Genomic DNA, 19244 nt, shown 5'->3' with positions numbered 1-19244 from the left:
GTGTAAGCACAGCCTCACAGCTAGAATGGCTGTAGACTCTTGTTTCCATGAGACTTGCTTGCATGAGTCACATTCAGCAAACCCTCTGAACCAACTCGTAAACTGCAAAACAGGCGTATGAGCGAGCCGAGGGGCTGCGGTTAATTCAGACATATTTGTAATATCAGCAGGACAGAGAGGAGCAAGCGCTGCAGAAGAGATTACAGCTAAAAAAATGGAAAAGGAAATGGCCCGGATGTTATTTCATGACTTCAGTTCTGTGTTCGGCCTCTGTGGAGAAAGGCAGACCATCTTACACACTACTTTCTATGACAGTTACTAAATGCCACGTGTTCTTCTAAGTACCTCGTATGCACCAGTTAAGAATTCATTTGTTTGCGCCCCATGCTGGCTCAGCTGTAAAATCAAATGCCCAACAACTCAGAGGCTTACATTTTTTAAGAAAAATTATATCCCTTAAAGCCTTTTGTTCTTTTTTTTTTCTTTCTAATTCCAGTTTAGTACTACTTGGATCATAGTTTTGTGCAAACAAGCTCAAGCCACCAGTCAGGCTATGATCAAACCCCCAGCTTAAACGGAATTTCAAAGAGAAAATTAACTGTTGTAAACATCCATCCCAGTTTACAGACCTACACTCTGCTTCACCTTGGACCTACTGTACTTCTTGTAGTTGTGTGCAAACAGTTATCCTGACGCAGTACGCAGGATAAGCGGTTGACGATGGAAGGATGGATGGATGGATGGATGGATGGTTTCCCCAGGTAGATTTCTCAGAACACCAATTTACCACATGTACAGGTAACCAGGATTCCAGGCTTTTTACTTTCCTTGTCTGCAGTCAATTATTACACATAGAAATGGTTCCCAGTATTTAAACTTCCATTAAGAGTCTGACTGGAAGTGAAACTAACACAGAGTATCCTGTAGAAGTTATCTGTAATCCAGACACACTTGCAGTGTGAGGAGAAGCTGTCGTCGTCTATCATTTACACAATTATAATAAGAAAGCCATGCATCCAAAATAAGGTTGGGGGTAGGGGAGACATATACACTGATTAACCCGGATGCTACAGTGCATGTAAATGCGTTCTTCGATTACCTGCCTGCAAGGAATAATTAGAGACATTTTTTTGGCGCTCATTCCTTCCAAATAAAGTTCACAACTTGTCTGATCAGGAGACCGCTTGAGTTTGTTGCCCTGTCTGACTTGAGTATAATGCTATCATAAATGATGAAATAAATAAAAAGACATGATGTGATGACCAAAAACTACAAAAATAAGATTGAAGGTGTAATAAACCTGTATTATCCTTTAAAGTGATACTCCAACCATACTCTGTGTAGTATGAAAGCCTCGCCCCCTGCAGACTTAAAAGGCTGTTAAAAGTTGCTTCTTTCATCCTTCAGAGAACAGCTGTCAGCTTGGATTCAGTTACAATGGATTCCAAAACATCCACAGACATTTCTCAAACCTCCTGCAGCATCATCCACTTATCTGCTGTCCTTCAATACACTCAGTATGATCCACTCGAACACACAGTTTTGAGACAGAACGCTCTGCTTCTGCTTGTGGCTCACACTGCTGTATGAGCTGTTGGTTGTAAACAGCTCACCCTGTATCCCGTTCCCCACCAACATCTGGCGTTTCACACCTTTACAGCGCTCAGCATCTGGATAATACCAGAGCTACGTAACCACGGGTGGCTGAAGAAGCTTCTCTCCTAATAGAGATATGAAGCTTCTTAAAGTTTGGTTTATTTGCTGTTCTTTATGCTGGGTGACACGGCCCCGGATTAGCACAGTCCCCAGCAGATTTTTTAAGCTGTATGGATGGCAGAATGGCTGAAATGACTGATTTACATAGGCAAACAAAATTACCATTTGATATTAATATCATCTGGTGAGGGTATAAGATTATTTTCCTCCCTGTCCATATTAACACGGGATTGGCATTTGCTCCTCAAACTCTTCCAACCTCTTGCAGCTTTAAATCTGAAGATGAAATAAAGATGAAGGAAAGCATATTGAGATATGATGGAGTAAAGATTACATATAATTTAAAAAATAGATATATCCTGATGTGAAAATAGTAATACATGCTGGAATACTGCTCAGTGTAGTACCAGCATGGAGCTTTGGTGCCACCTAGTGTTCAGACACCAGTAGGACACCTTCTACTCACACCAACTCAAATACCCACAGCTGAATATGGTCCCACCTCTTTAATCTTTACAAAATAGCCAGCACTGTGGGACATAAATAATTTATGAAAGAGATTTTCATCGCAATTGGCTTTCATAATAAAATTGAGTTTTCATTAATTTGGGTAATTTTGTTTTGCGCTTATTCAAATGAGGTGCTAAATTCTCCTGTCTAATCCATTTTAGCTAATATTAACGTACGAGTGCGAGCTCTGAAAGTGTACGCATGAAGAGACACAGCTTAGATCCCTACTTAAACTACATTTAGGAGGATAAAATCCCTGCTCGGGGTAATAACCCAGAAATATTACTGAGACTGGACAAATCAGCCTCTCACTAAAAACACACACACACATGCATAGAGGCACACACATCACAAACATTTAACACACTTACTTTTGCTTTCTCAGCAAGACTTTGTCAAATGAGGTACAAAACTGCTGAGGAAATGGTGTGCTGTGTTTCAGGTCTTATCATGGCTCATACATTATATGTTGATGGAAGCCATAACCTTTCCTTCCCACATCTCCATATAGTGTGATATCAGCACTGAGCAGCAACTTCTATTTCTGTTCTGCATCACTGAAGCACTTTTGTGCAGCTCTCTGTAAAATCTCTGCATTTACACATTATCGACTCACTATGAAGATTAATTACACCCCCTCTAAATGCAGCTTTCCTTCCACTTCCCAGTGGACAAATTCAAGTTTATGATGGAGATGGAGGGTTTTCTCAGTTACTAGAGAAAGTTGTGTTTTTCTACAATGCAATACACAGATTGAACCACGTGCTGCTCTATTCACTGCTGCACTGGACAGGAGTACAAGATAAATAACTAAAAGACAGATAAAAAACACTTTGTGCTTCCATTTGCCAGGTGTGTCAATGTGAGAAAGTAATTCAAGTAGAAAGTTATTATATACTTCTACTTTATACTTCTACTTCATTTCAACTTGGGATTCAGCCCCTTTTATGTCTGTATTGTATGTATGAGGCAAACTTTGTACATGTTACTCCATTACATTTACACCGACCAGCCATCACATTATGAGCACTGACAAGCGAAGTGAATAACACTGACTATCTTGTTACCATGGCACCTGCCAGTGGGAGGGATTTATCAGGCAGCAAGTGAACGCTGTGTCCTCAAAGTGTTGAAGGATGTACGCAACTTTGACAAGGGCCAGATTGTGATGGCTAGACGACTCTTGTGGGGTGTTGCCGGTCTGCAGGGGTCAGTACTTGTAAAAGGTGGCCCAAGGAAGGAAAAGCAGTGAACTGGCGACAGGGTATAGTTTGAGGAATACAACAACGTGTTCATGAAGTGGGCTTGGCCTGTAAATTTCCCAGATCTCAATCCAGTCAAGCATCTCTGGGATGTGCTGGACAAACAAGTCAGATCCATGGAGGCCCAACCTCCCTACTAACAGGACTTTAAGGATCTGCTGCTAACGCCTTAGTGCCAGATACCACAGCACACTTTCAGAGGTCTAGTGGTATCCATGCCTCCACAAGTCAGGGCTGTTTGGATGGCAAAAGGGGGACCTACACAATATAAAGCAGGTGGTCATAAGTTTATGGCTGATTGCAACTGGTTACTTTGAGTGTTTTTGTTTGGTATCAATAGTTAATAGCAAATCACTAAAACCGTCCCCCTTAGCCTTTTTTCATACTTACTACACACAACAACAGTAGTGTAGTTCAAGAATGATGAAGGAACCTGAAGTTAGTTATCATTTGACTGATTTAGTCAGCTCTGGCAGGTGAGCATCGAAACCATGCGTTTTCATTAGATGGCCACCAGATGGTAGAACTGAAACAGAACAAAAAGACAATGAGCCTGTTGAACGCCTGCCGGTTACACACTGGAGACTGTGGTCTCAACATTTCAGAAGTAATAATATGAATATGGAATACTATGGAAGCATGTTCTTATGTTTGAATGGTGTAGTTCAAGAGTGACGAGTGATGTGCTCCTTACCTCTGGAATTGCCTTCCACTACATGTTAAAGAAGAATGTTCTGTTGAAATCTGTAAATCAAGAATGAAAACCTACCTTTATTTACTTCACTACGGCCTCCCAACTCTGTCAGGTCCAGCACCTTTTTAACATCCCTTTAATTGATGTTTTTGAATGTGGTTCTTTTAATGATCATTTTTATCATTTTATTATGTTTTGTCATCTTTATTACAGCCTACCCTAGAACTTAGTCAGGTCTGGAACCTTACAGATACATTTAACATTAATGTTTTAATGTGGTTGCAAAGACCACTATGAGCAGTGTATGAATTGGCAGCAGTGCAAGTACCATTTGATAACTCATACATGATTAATATGTGAAGAATATACAGGCCAGGAAAAGCTGTCCCCTGTGCACAGGTTAAGGGTTGGCTTGGTTTAGCGATCTGCGAGCACAGACTATGATGCCCATTTTGTCTCTCTACCACATAATAACTGATGTTGCTATTTTGGGGTTACCCTCTTCTGCCTGGTGCTAGCGGTTTGCTAATGTGAGCTAAAACAGATTAATAAAACATAAAATTATTTAAATTGACCAAAAAAGAGCTCATCTGAAAAGATAACAAAAACTGCCTAAAAAGTAATGTGATAAATGTCAGGCTTCGTCGAGTGACAAGCAAATTTGAGGCTAAATTCACGACCCTGGAGACTGACATCAGTTTGCAAGGTTTATTAACAAAAAGCAGAATAATGTGGCTTACATGGAAGCATGGCAAGAAAGGGGTGTAATCCATTTAACAAAACAAAATCCAAACTGAGCTGGTAAATTCAACAGCAGAGACAAGCAGAACACTCAACATACCACGATGACCAGAAAGCGAGTGAAGTGAACTGACAACCATTTACACAAGAGCAAACAGGCAGGGTGGAGCACAACCAGGTGACACACATCAGGTAATAGGCAAAACGGACACAGGACATGACACAAACAGGACCAGACCCAGAAGTGACCACAGCTAACAGGCACATGGACAGAAATAAACCGGTACACAGACAAAAACCAGACCAGAACAAGACAAACACAGACTGAAACCAAGATCAAGAACAGAGGACAGACAGATCATAATCAAATAATCAAATCAAATAACCGCCAAAACATGGATCAAGATCTCAAAACTCAAAGCAGACAGGATCATGACAATAAATAAGGAAAGAAACACCACAGGGAGGTATAGAGCTCTATAATTGTATATTGCTGTCATATGGAGCTTCTGTTCCAAGTTTTCAGCTTGTTTTGTTTTCCAGTGTTATGACATATACTATGCACCTATACTAGGAATTTAAGTAAAATCTACTTTGAAAACAAACAACTCATGCAACCTTGAAAGCACTGTTTTTGTCACTGGAGTTTATGAATAATTAACAGAGAAAATGTCCTGGATCCTGTCGCTGTATCTGGTTATATAATGGCTTTGAACGTTGGCCTCAACTAACTCCAGATCAGATCACAAAGAACGTCATCTGATATCACTTAAATAGAAATGTTCTTTTATATTCTTTTTCATTTGTCTGGCATAAGTTAGTTTAATGTAGTATCAGGGCAGTTAATTAACATTACCTTACATAAGGATTAATTATTTTCAAATTCAACACAATCAGTGAATTAGGAATACAGTAAAACAACTTCCCATTTGTAAAATATTACTAATATTACTTGATTTTGGCATTTAAGAACATCTATAAACAGTACAACAAGTCTGAACAATGAATTTAACCTGCTGCAATATGGCCGTGAGACGCATCTCTCACGAGCATCAGCGCATCCATGCTCACAGGCCGGCTGTGGTATCTAGGTGGATACCTGGATACCCGCTGACTGCATACCGTGACGCATGCAGTGTGCGTCATTCCTGGCCCATAACCGCACTGAACGCTGATTGGGTTGTTCACGAAAAGTCAAGCCAAATTCTCGCATGTTCCCGCCTCTTTGGTGCAAGTGTCAGTACGGCTCGAACCACTGCTGAAATGAGGGGGATCGTTGTATTAGATCTTTTTAAAATGTAGACTTTTATCCATCTGTGAAGGGAAATAAAACTTTCGAATATATCGTCAACGAAGTGTATTCACGTTTCATAGTATACAGTAAATTCAAAAATATCTTGGTACCCTCGGTGAAGCATTATGGACTAGTCCATTATTGGCCAACCCCTCAGTAGCCGGTGTTCCGTGACACACTAGAAAAATGACGCAACTTTTGCCGGCTTTCTGTTACCTTCAAAGGTTCAAAGAGGAAAAAGAAGTTTGTCATGCTCACACCGCGTGTAGGGGGAACATTCTCTAGCTTGTTTGTTCAACAAATGGCTCGGTTTCGTTACTTTAGGTGAAAAGACAGCGGCACACTGCCAGTAACTTACAGCGCTATCTCTGGTGGACTTTATAGTAAAGAATGAATCCAGCTCGTCGCTGTTCGACTTTATTGAACCAGCTGTGTGTGTCCTCGCGGGGGGGACCGACAGTCAGGAGACAGTTTTCACCGGGACCGGTATCAGGCCCAGCGGGAGCACGCTACTGTCACCCCGGTGTCGGAGGAGGACGGGGGGGAGTCAAAGGGACATGTCCCCAGCTGAAGCCGAGCGGAGCGTCGCCAGGTAAGGTACACTTTAGTATTTCATCCATTATTCACCAACATTAATACTGCAACCCGAGTAGGGAACGACAAAGTGAGTTACTCATTCTCCATGATGACAAAATGCGGTTTCTGAAGCCGGGGCTGTCCTCCTTCAATTAGTCACATAAAGTTACTAGTCTAACAGTCCATGAGGCAACAGCTAACTTACAATTTCACAAACCTACTTCTTTTCATCACACCGTTTTGGTAAATTAAGCGTGAAATATTGAAAGAACAGCTCTTACTTTATCGTTTTTCACCACCACACAACATTGCAGTTGTTTTGTGATCGCACCTTTTTTCACCTCAGCTACAAAACTGTCTTAAAATTCAGGCACATGTGAAACTGAGCATTTGTTGGTTTTCCACATGTGAAGCTAAAGAGAACTCTCATCTAGCCTCAGGATTCATACACTGACCTTTGCCCTATATGGACACGTCTCATACCCGTGGGAACAAAATTATAATAATGGGTTCAAATGGTTTAAAAGGGGGCTAGCCTACAAAAAACTTCCTCTGAAGCAACCAGAAAAAGTAATCAAATAGTTGACGTTCCATTTATTCATTTAGCTGATGCTTTTATCCAAAGTGAATTATTGCTAGAATTGCTATACATGTCAGAGGTTGCACGCCGTTGGAGCAATAAGGGGTTAAGTGTCTTGCTCAGAGACACATTGGCGGATTGAACCCTGGTCCCTCACATCAAAGGCATGTGCCTTATCCATTACACAATCACCATGCATGGAGTTGGATTAGTTGGTTGGACAGCGCATGGAAACAGTTAGGCTACATGTTTATGCACTGGACAGAATGGTTCTTAAAATTGTAATTTCTTGGTCTACTTGTCATGTCAGCTTTTAAACGGCAGGAACTGAGAGTTACATTGACTGCCAACCCAAAACCTAGATATTATCTAAATCATGATATAGAAGCATTTTCAATTAGTGAAGCTTACTTCTAAACACATGCCCTCCGACATGTCTGGGACAAAATACACTAGCACAAGGGGCTGCAACTAACTAGAATCTTTTCATAGCCTGCAACTAGGTTAATGCTTATTTTCTTATTTCATCTAGTTGATAAAATGTCAGACAGTCACAACTCAGGATATTCAGTTTACTGTAATGCAAGACAAAGACATGCAGCGCAGGTTTTTTTTGAGCAGGGTTGGGAGGATTACTTCAAAAAGGTAATCTATTATTAATTACTTGTTAAAAAATTTAATCAGTAACGTAATCTAAGTACCACAAAATAATGTAACCTGATCACTTGTAGTTACTTTTGGATTACTTGTATACCAAATAGAGACTATAAAAGTTACCTTGTCTGCTCAGAACGTACGCAGTAGGTGATTAAAACTGCTCAGAAGATCATTGCTACCCAATGACTGAGCATTAGGGATATCCGTGAGGTGCCAGAGCCCAAAGGATACTAAAGGACAGTACCCAGCCACAGCCTGTTCTCCCTGCTGCCTTCTGGGAAGAGAGAGAGAAGTTTCAGCTGCTGCACCACCAGACTGCAGAGCAGCTTTTCCCCCCAAGCTATCAGACTCTTAAACTCTAATTCATCCTCAGCACTGCTGTAGCAGAGGGGAGTTATAAACTCCATTTCACTCTGTAACCTGTTGTATTGTGACAAAATAAATCTACCTACCTACCTGTAAAATATCCCATTCCCATGAAATCAAAATTTTATATGATACGCTATGCCTTGCACCCGGTCTATGTCATGGCAGAATTTGGCCAGGCAATGACGAACAATGTTGTTTTGTGGGTAGGCTATTCTTGATGATATTTTAGAGTGTCATTTCCTGTAAAATGATTTTAAAATGTTAATGAATCATGCTGCACTGGGGGGAGCTGTATTAATTAAGTGACCAATGTGCTTAGTTTTGATGAAGCTGCTGAAAAATGGTGTTTTTGGGACCAGGCACTGCTGAAACTGGATCATATTTGATGGAAAATATATTCTTGTTTTCTCTCTAATGTTCCCCAGCTGCTCTGCCTCTACTCTGTGGAGTCGGCAAGTCGGCTAACTGCTGCTAACTAACTGCCATTATCTAATTAGCTCAGTTAGCGTGCAGCTACTGGTGAAATTAGCTACTCTGCCCGTACTGTGAACTTGGCGCACCAGAGTGTATGTTTAGGTTTACACCTGTACTCAAGCACTGGAGGTTGGGGGACCCGGCGGAGAATGATTGCAGGGAGCGGCGCAGAGCGAGCGGGCTGTCTTTCTGTTTCATGGAATCTTTGTGCTTAAAGTAATCCCTATGTGTAATCCCTGTTTTTACAAAATGTACTTGTAATCTGATTACGTCTTTTTTTTTTTTCTCTACTGTAATTGTACAGTTACGTTATTTTTGTATCCTGATTATGTAACACCGTTACGTAACGCCATTACGTTGCCACCAGCAAACTGGAGATATTGCTTAAAGAGCGATTGAAACAATTAATCAATAATCAAAATTGCTGGTAAATTTTCTGTTTATTAGCTTATCATTTAGTCGATTAATCACTAGATTTAGATTCTTTTGTTTCATCCTGGTATGTTATAAGGCGGAAACCAGCCATCGAAACCCAACCATAATTATGTCAGTGTTTTATTTACGTTTACATTTAACTGATACGAGGTATTAAATGACTGGGGGAACTGGAGGAAAGCCTGATTTTTATGAAATATTAACTTCCGCCTTCAAAAACCACCAGCGTTTGGGTCGAAGTTAGCTGCTCTAACCGGTATTAAATTTTTCTACCATTGTCACAAGGAAACAGGTCAGGTCTCTAGTCTCATGCCTGTGGTCAGGTCACACCCTTCGCACGCACAGACTGTACATACTTGTGCGATCTGCTCGTGTGGCCTGGTTAGCAGTAAAATGGTGCCTTAAATTAGCCACTTAAATAGTTCTGTGCTTGAGACCTCTGGAGGCTAACGCTCTTACTGGCCTCCATCTGTAATGGGATTGGTCAGGCAGAGTTGTATAACCATCAACTGAAGATGCAGTGGGTCAAGGGCGAGGGCACACTAGGGTTAATTAAATCAGTCAGGCCTATATTAGCTTCCATTCAAAAGTGAAATCTCTTGGCCGTGTCAGCACAGCGGCACTAAAACATCAAACTGATCTGATGAGCGTGAAGTTAGGACTGTGTGTACAGCCATAAAACCGTGGATTCAGGGCAGTTACGTTCGTCACATGCAGATAGTATTAACACACTTAGTGGTCAAAAACATTAAAGGTTTTAGTCGTGATTATTGGAGGTTTCAGCTCAAACAATGGTTGTCAGTGTCATCCTTTATGACCTGCTCTAAGTGCCAGTGTGTTTCAGTGGAATTCTGCAGCTCTACAGACGGCTCGGTGTCTGATTAACGTCACATATATACAGGACAACCCTTCATTTATTTTTCGCCATGTATCACTTAATCTAATACTCTGGCAATTCACTTAATTTCTATGTGGAGGAGAGGATGACCTGGAATTTGATCTGCGTCTGTGTAAGGAGCACCACACAGCACAGTAGCTTATTATTCAACTGCAGCTTCACTCAGTCCTGAAACTGGATTTCTGCCACCTGGGCTCTTTTCTGTGGAACAGTTTTAGGGAAAAATGAGGGCAATAATGGTCCTACTCTGGTCTGAAGGTTTCCTGATAGATAAATGCAGATATGTCTGTGGATGTAACTCACTTTGTAGCAACACTTAGTTCTACTGTTGCTACAATCACTATTGCTTGTGCTATTGCACAACAAAATGTGGCCGGTCATGTTTTCAGCTGATTTGGATGTGACTCGGTGTGTATTGTGGGTATGTATGAGACAGCAGGCCTTTCCCACTCGGTCTGTCTGAACTTCTTGTGTTCTTAAGTGAAGTAGGATTTAAATGTGCAGAAGGGTTCTTTCTAATCCCACTTTGTTGAAAATACTTTAGGAGTTGTGAACTTGGGCTAGACAAGTATCCCAGCATGCATTTCACATCAACCAGCAGCAATGGTGGAAGACACCAGCCTCAACTGTTAAAATGTTTTGTTATTGTGTTACCATGTGATAGATTATTATTTTTTAGCTGAGAAATGGACTGTTTAGACTTCAGACATGATGATGATGATTATTAAAATAATGCCTGCTTGAGAATTTGCTCTGATATTTTTGGAAATGTGAGGACCCGCTAGTGTATCTAAGGCAGGCTCAGCCTCCATGATCATCTTGGAGGAACAGTCTGATCAAAGCCCTTAGCTCATTTACTGGATGCACTGATGTCTCTGTAGCAATTTAAACATAAGATATAGTTGCTTTTGGAAGATAAACTTTGGGCTCCTCGTGTATATACAGATCTTACCACACTTCAGTAAAAATTAAGATAATAATAAGGTGTATAGTGACCACATCTCACTGAAAAACATTAAGTGGACCTTTTGTGTTGAGATTAACCTGTCACACAACAAGTGTGTTGAAGTGTAATCTTTGTAGTCCAGCTGAACTGGTGATGTCAGCAAGAACACTGTGGACCCAATTGCAAATTGAGTTGTTTGTTTGTTCTTCCCTCCTCCTGCCCTGAGAGTTTGGATCACCAAGTTCAATTTGCCAACTCCCCCAACAGCTCTCAGGAATGGTGCACTCTGCAGTGAGAGAGGCAGGAGCCTGTTAATATACAGACTGAGTCTGTGTCCCAGAACGTTTTGAGTTGTTCCAGCAAGAAGAACACAGGTGGAACAAATAACATTAATGATGCACAGCAAGTAATTCCAGTAAGCCAGCATGCATAATAGCAGGGCCGTCAAACTTGTACAGCCAAACACCAGGAATGCAGTAACACAAGTAACCAGTTGCCAACTGTGACTGTGGGCTCATTAAAACCCAAAGAGACACACTGAAGATAACCTCATTAAAGGTGGGGTATGTCATTCTGGAGAAAGCTTGTTCAGGGCTCAGTGTTAAACTTTTTTGCACTGGCCCAATCAGGCCAGTGAGTTGCTAGTTAAACTGTCCCAACGTTACTTTTTACTGGCCCCAGGCCATCGGGCCACCGTTATTGTCGAGCCCTGTTGATGGTATTTGAACTCAACAGCCAAACATATATACACCCCTTCCTTTGATACCATTAAAGGCTTAGTTTGGTATTTTGCTAAAAATGTCACTACAAAGTAGGGTAGGTCTACTTGCTCTGGCCCTTGCTCTGCATGAAGAGAAGACACGTAGAGCAAGGGGACGGATTCGCCGTACGTGGGTTCATTAGGTTTTGCGGGCGAGGAAAGACCTTGGCGAGTAGGCACATTATTTTGTTCAAGACCCAAGATTGCTCGGTGTCAATATCACCAGAATTGTCTTTAAGTGTTGTGGCTGTTTTTCTTACCTGGTGGTGCAGGAATGCCCAGTGTAGCGTGAACACACAGTGAATGATAATCTTTGACTTGCCCGACAGTTCGCTGTTGACTGACATTCTAGTTTAGAGTTGCTCTCTGGATTGCCTACGCTGCAGAGCTCTCATTCCCTTACTGTGTGTGTGTGTGTGTGTGTGTTGAGGAGGAAGAGCATTCTTGAATGGGCCAGTCAGTGACTGAGTCACCTCCTTCATCATCCTCCATTCAGTTTCTTGGACTGTCTCGTGAGAGTCACATTGTCCCTCCATACCCAAGTCCAGCAGACTGTCTGCTCCCACTCAGTCCAGCTCTGCAGAGAGAGTGGATCAAGGAGAATGAAGGATGACTGAGAGGACTGCAGTGTGTTAGGTGGATAACCAGTGTACAGACTGTGTGTGTGTGTGTTTCCTTCATCCAGTTTGTTCCATGTAAGTATCTATGTGTGTTGTATGTTTCAGTGTGGTCAACAGTTAAATCTGGTGCAGTCAGTGTCATTCCCCTCTAGTATGGATAGGATGCAGTTTGACTGACATTGTCATTGAAGGATTGATCAGCAAATATTAACATGCTAAACTAAGATGGCAACCACTGTGAACAATACTGACTTAACATTAGCAAGTTAGCGTTGTTGTAGCTCAAAGCATTTACAGCCTCACAGACACTAGCATGGCTTTAAACTTTTGTTGCGAGGACAAAATAATCTAAACAGCTTTTAATGGTAATGGCAGTGATGGAGCAGTGGATAAGACACATGCCTTTGGTGTGAGAGACTCGGACTGTGACCCATCCACCATTGTGTCCCTGAGCAAGACACTTAACCCCTAGTTGCTCCAGAGGCGTGCGACTTCTGACATAAATGGCAAATGTAAGTCGCTTTGGATAAAAGCGTCAGCTAAATGAATAAATGTAATGCCAATGCAATATAAACACTAACTATGCCACATAATAAACTGTAAAACGACGTCACTGGGATGTGGTTTGACAGATAACTGCAAACCTTCATGAAGCTGATTAACCGTCACAGAATGCTTACTGGCTAATGAGGCTTAGATTCTTTTTTTGATCAGACAATTATCAGCATCAGAAGTTTAGCTTCTTAAACTCAATGGTCAATGATGAGAACACATCATGGTTTGTTTTAGTACATGGATTTTAGGGCTTAAATTATTAGTTGACTGACTAATTAAAAAATGCTCAACATTGACTCTGGAAAATTGTGATTGCATTTTTCACAATATTCTGACACTACTTATGCTGAATGATTAATCATAAACGCAACAGAATAATCAATGATGAAAATAAGTAAGAAAAGCCTCTAACCATGTAAATGTGCCACTGGCAAAGAACAACCCAGTCTGTCCATTTCTCTTCTCTCTAGTGTGTGCGCCACACCAGATAGCCCTGTCATCCCCACCTGTTAGAAACAAAGCCATTCTTATCAAAAGCCCACCTTCTTACTCAGTTAGTTCAGCAACATCCTCCCTTGCAGCTCTGACCACCCTTTCTCTCCTTTTCACCTTCCTTTTTCCTTCTAAACATACTCCCTGTTCTAAGTTATAAATGACAGAAATAACAAATACAGACACAGCGTAAACTACAAATAAAAGTGAACCGGATGTGCAACAGCTGGCTGAGTCACTCGCTGTCCTCAGGTTGTGACACAAGGACACATAACTTGGCAGAGAGCTTTGCCGTATGTCCTTCTCCTTGGATTATTATCTTATCTTGTCTCTGTCTCTTTGTCTCTGTCTCTCTCTGTCTGAGACAGGCTTACTGTGTCTGTCTCCCAGCTACCCGGGGGGTGGGGAGGGTGATTAAGAGGGAGAGACGGAGAGCTATGTAATGGAAGGAGAGAAAAGGGAGGAGGGCATGAGTGAATGCCAGACAGAGGTGGATTGTCCTGGTGTTCAGACGTAGGAAGAAGAGGGAGGAAAGTATTTGACCAGACATAGAGACCATGGGTAAGATGAGTATACTCAGCTCCTCACAATGACTGGAGCAGTAGACAAAGGTGAGGGCGTTACTGTCCAAGATGGTTAGTTTAGTCAGAGTAGCTGGTCTGCAGGGAAACGGGTTGGCGTAGGACCTGATGTGTGGACACACTGTGAGACCCTACGTGTGTAGCATCAAAGTTTTACCTTTTTATATTAACCTTAGTTACCTCAGTCAGAATTCTTAAGCTTATTTTTCCATTTTGTCTCTCTGTTGTTCCTGTCCACACCGTTGACATTGCATTGGAGTAAATGCAATGTGGCACTTACGGTTAGAAATGGTTTTAGTGGTGGTAGTAGGAGGAACCTGTCTCCTGTGTCCTCCTGTGTTCCTGTGTATTACAGGACTTCTAGGATCTTCTCAGACAGTGGCATTAGTTTCCAAATTTGTGTTTTCATTTCCCCAAAACACCCTGCCCTGTCTTAGTTACACAGAAGATAACACATGCTTCTCTCTACATCAGTATCTACATCAGTATCTACAAAACTGTCTACTACACAGCCAGTGATCAGACCATCATAGCAGTCTCTGTACAATCTTTGAATTGTGATCTCAAACTACCAACTAGCCATTCATTTAATGTGTTGCAGACAAATCAGACTGATAAGAGTCAGTCAGACAAGTGAAACATTGAATGTCCAGTCAGAATTTCAGCTTTCTGGGCAACAAGAAACATCCGTCAGTCACATGTTCCAATAGTTTTAGCTCACTTGAAAAATGGGTGGGTTCAAACAAAGGGTGGTATGTCCTGAGTTGTTTAACACATCTAGATGTGAATACCAGGAAATGAGAACTGAAATTCTGAACTCTTGTCTCATACTCATCTTTTGATCTTAAACCCAAATGTCTTCAGTGAACAACAAAAACAAAGGAATTTGCCTTACCGTTGCAATACTTTTGGAGGGGACTGTACATATAATTCATAAGATACCTGAGAACTTTCTTGGTCTGGTATGACCGGTAGCTCATGGTGTCCAGTGCTGCCAAACTTCAGACACTAAGCACCTTTAATGACCGTACATCTTCTCTTGTTTCCTCTTCATCAGTTTGTCCAATGGGTGGCAGCAGCAGCAGGTTGTTTGGTTCGTTGGCCCAGTCACTGACCAGCGGCCCCTTGCCCCAACCAGACCTGTACACAGAGGAGAACCCAGACCATGACTTGGACCATGACCTGGCCGAGATCGACCCGGACCAGCTGCTCAGAGAGTGCGAGGAGGCCCTGCAGAGGCGTCCGGCTCGGCCGCACCGGGATATGGTCTATCCCGGCGGCATGATGCCCTGCCGCCACAAGCACAACCCCCCCATACGGGTCATGCAGTGGAATATACTTGCGCAAGGTAGAGATCTGTGGATGCATTTGTGAGGACTCCAGTGACATATAGAAATTCAGAAGTTGCATTCAAAATGCAAGGGGTTGTGGCTCTAGGGACGGAAAGGTCTCTGTCCAGCACTGTGGTCCAGACTGATGGATTGACTGAGTCTTGCTCCCCTCAGGATGAATTATAATAACATGATTGGTTATTCTTTAACTTTTCATCTTGCGCCATCATCAGGTCAAAGTTTGAATCTGTCCGATACTTTGGTTTGTGACCAAATGCCAACAAAACTAAAGACTTTCCCATCAGCCTCTTCTGTAGTTGGTGTTTAGCGCTAATTACCAAATGTTAGCATGCTAACAAGCTAAATTAAGATGCATTACCACTTAGCTTAAAGCATGAATTTGGCATAAAAATCTGTGTGTCTCTCTGTTTCCAGCTCTCGGGGAGGGGAAGGACGGGTTTATCCGCTGTCCACTGGACGCTCTCAACTGGCAGGAAAGGAAGTACCTGATCCTGGAGGAGATCCTCACCTACCGCCCTGACATCCTGTGTCTACAGGAAGTGGACCACTACTATGACACTTTCCAGCCAATCATGGCCAGCCTGGGTTACCATGGCAGCTTCCTGCCCAAACCCTGGTCTCCCTGTCTGGACGTAGAGCAGAATAATGGTCCTGACGGCTGCGCTCTGTTTTACCGCCGGTCACGCTTTTCCCTCCAGGCCACATCTCACCTGCGGCTGTCGGCCGTGATGCTGCCCACCAACCAGGTAGCCATCGTCCAGACACTGATCTGCCAGGTAACTGGCCGGAGGCTGTGTGTGGCCGTCACCCATCTGAAAGCTCGTAGCGGCTGGGAAAGGCTGCGGAGCGCGCAGGGTGCCGACCTGCTGCAGAGTTTACGCAGTATAACGTCTGGAGGGGGCAGCAACAGCCAGAGCCAGGCGGTGTCAGGCACCGTCCCTCTAGTGGTGTGCGGGGACTTCAACGCTGAGCCCTCAGAGGACGTTTATCAACGCTTCAGCTCCTCCCCTCTTGGCCTGAACTCCGCATACAAGCTGCTGAGCTCTGATGGACAGAGGGAGCCGGCCTATACCACATGGAAGATCCGCCCCTCTGGAGAGAGCTGCAGCACTCTGGACTATATTTGGTATACCCATGATGCTTTGAGCGTGGAGTGCCTGTTGGACATTCCCACAGAAGAACAGATCGGCCCCGACCGCCTCCCGTCCTACCACTACCCCTCTGACCATTTATCACTTATCTGTGACATCAACTTCAGGGAGGAGCCTCACAGATTGATGTAGGCTGCCAATCGCAGCTGGCCTGGACCAATAGGACGCCTGAATTAGTGGCTCGTTGTCCAGAAACAAAACTGAACCTTTAATGTAAATCAGAGTGAGGAAAGTGAGCGTGACAACAACTTCTGGTTTGTGTCGGCCCAGTGTGAAGCCAGCAGGCTGAGGGCGGAGTGACGGCAGGTGAAACCTGATTGGAGCATCACATACTTTGCTATCATGAGACGGCCTGCGTCACTTCTTGTAATGTTGCTATTATTTTAAAGATAGCAGCAATGGGGAGCATTAGAAGAAGTGAAATGAGGCACTGACATCAGTTCTGCTGGAAAAAGCACTTGTAGTCTTAGCAACAAGTTGGGAATGGATCCACTGACTTGTGTAGCGGGGGTCAGCCCCCACTGTTTTTTAATTAAATGTTCTTTCTTTAACTGAACTGCAGCTGAAATGGCAGCTACGAGGTTCATCTGCTGAGGTTTCTGGAAACCAATTGCAGCTATTTATTGTTTCCAGTACGCAGATAAGACTATTATCACCTAATTTTTATTAAATGATCTTTTACTATCCATCAGTTGGTTATACTGTGATCAACAGCTTTTACTGTAGTGTTTCTAAGTTAATTATTTTGCATTGGTTAAGTCATATGGTTGACATTGGTTATCATGGCGTTGTTGCTGTGACTACACTGAACATGAAATGTTAATATATAAATAAAGTACTTCTTTTTATTCTTAGTGTTGCTCCGTTTGATTTCCTGGATAGTACAGATCACTGCTGATGAATTATGTTGTCATTTTGTTTGAGCACACAGGAATGGGATGAAGCCTTTATTCACACTGGGTTTAAAGCAGCCATTAGCTAACTGAAGGTATGAAGGATTAATTAACTGAAAAACAGTCCCACAGGTACTCTCAGGTAGACACACTATACAGCCTGAGGTATCTGAAAAGCCCCGTCTGCTTGGTGTTACAGCATACAGCCATAGTTTACACAACAGTGTTCTTACTGTGCGTCAACAGCTTGTTTCTCGTTTTCCTGGTGCAACATGACGCGGTCCTCGCGCTCAAAGCAGCTCCATAAAGAAATGCTTTCCCCAGTTTGCTGTGGAGGAGCTTGACTGGGCTGCACAGAGCCCTGACCTCAACCCCATCCAACACCTCTGACAAGGCCAACAACGGTGCTGTTATTTTTCTTTAGCGCGGCTGTCGCAAAGACGTCCGGATCACTTTCTGTTTTCCTCAGAGCCTAACAACTACCAACACCACAGGACTGAAGAAACTAAAAATACCACTTTGGGAATAAGAGAAGCATGGTCCCTGAAGAGGTCATTTGAAATTGTAATAATTGTGTACTGAGTAGTAACCGTTTGAGTAAGAGTACAAGTGAGCACAGCAGGGGTCGGTGGAGGAGTGGAGTAGAAGAAAAGGTGAGTTAATTCATTTAGTTTTGATAAGAAACTGTTATGTGAAGAGCAAACTGGGTTGGTATTTTTTTTTTTTTTAACAAACTGAAAGAAACCTCTCTGCTGAGACAGTGATAACATTTTCTATCTGTTGATTTTCATATGAACAAGCGATGGATCCAGTCCACCTCTCCATAAAGCGAATGCACTCTCATTCCACCCTCTCCTCCTCCGGCTACTGGGCTGTCTATCTTTTGCTGGCTACTTTCCACGGTTGACCAAAAAAAGGCCGTCATCTTCCTCCTTCGGTTGCACGATGGCTGACTCCCTTCCTCTGAGCCGTAAATCGTGTCAGAGCTGCTACAGCCTCAGCATCGGGTAACCAGCCTGACACATTGTCAAAGTCAAACATCCTCCCTGCTATACGATCAGGGCTGGACACTGACACCCGCCAAATGCTGGTAGATTTCAGCCGAGGCGGGTGACACAGTCTCTCCCACTAGCCATTTTGGCATCTTGAATAATTGTAGTCTTGTTGAAAGGCATCTCAAATAAACTAATTGTATTGTGACACTACCAACGTTACTGCTACTAGCAAGGCTGCGCTGATATCACATCAAATCACAACTATTTCCAGAGTTTATTCCGTTTTAATAAAAGTAATCATGCCATGTTGGAAAGCAGGAGATGCGTTTGTATGGGAATAATCTGGAAAATAAAGACCTGTATACCGTTATCTCCAGTTACTGAGAGCGACTAGAGCTTCAGAATGAGAAACATAAATCCAGTCAGAGCTCTGAGGAAATGCAGATGCAAAACAAACAATCCAAAAGTGCCCTAAACTGATAGAGGCCTTCATCAAATTGTCATCCTGTTGCCTTAATTGTGGATTTTTTCTTAGACAAAATAATTTGTTTGCTCTTTGTTTCTAATGCAGATCATTTTCTACTCTGTATTACAGTATTTAGCCTAGTGCTGTTATAAATAAATAGGATTAAAACAGTGTTTCTGATGAAATGTTTTTTTTTAAGTTTAGTTTTTATCTTTTCAATTAATCTT

General features: G+C 42.6%; 2 protein-coding genes and 1 long non-coding RNA gene across 4 annotated transcripts in view; 2 read left to right on the top strand and 1 right to left on the bottom strand.

Moving 5' to 3' along the window:
• The window catches only part of setd7 (SET domain containing 7, histone lysine methyltransferase), a 519573-nt gene that overhangs the window by 359997 nt on the left and 140332 nt on the right, over positions 1–19244 (top strand). The window lies entirely within an intron of this gene.
• LOC123958151 lies at positions 3959–6413 on the bottom strand. Its single transcript, XR_006822009.1, has 3 exons — positions 5937–6413; positions 4183–4232; positions 3959–4014 (listed from the first exon to the last, which is right to left on the bottom strand). It is a non-coding gene; the product is annotated as an uncharacterized LOC123958151 (long non-coding RNA).
• Positions 6434–17517, top strand: nocta (nocturnin a). Its single transcript, XM_046031397.1, has 3 exons — positions 6434–6809; positions 15218–15508; positions 15927–17517. Exons 1-3 carry the CDS (start codon positions 6608–6610, stop codon positions 16793–16795), a joined length of 1362 nt encoding a protein of 453 aa, XP_045887353.1. The 5' UTR covers positions 6434–6607; the 3' UTR covers positions 16796–17517.

This window comes from Micropterus dolomieu, linkage group LG19, assembly GCF_021292245.1.
Source record: "Micropterus dolomieu isolate WLL.071019.BEF.003 ecotype Adirondacks linkage group LG19, ASM2129224v1, whole genome shotgun sequence".
NCBI lineage: Eukaryota > Metazoa > Chordata > Actinopteri > Centrarchiformes > Centrarchidae > Micropterus > Micropterus dolomieu.
This window is presented reverse-complemented; position numbering and strand designations above follow the sequence as displayed.

Coding starts and splice junctions, on each gene's coding strand:
- nocta (XM_046031397.1), top strand. CDS start 6,608: ATGAATCCAGCTCGTCGCTGTTCGACTTTATTGAACCAGCTGTGTGTG. Junction 6,810..15,217: donor GCCGAGCGGAGCGTCGCCAG/GTAAGGTACACT, acceptor CCTCTTCATCAG/TTTGTCCAATGGGTGGCAGC. Junction 15,509..15,926: donor GTGGAATATACTTGCGCAAG/GTAGAGATCTGT, acceptor CTCTGTTTCCAG/CTCTCGGGGAGGGGAAGGAC.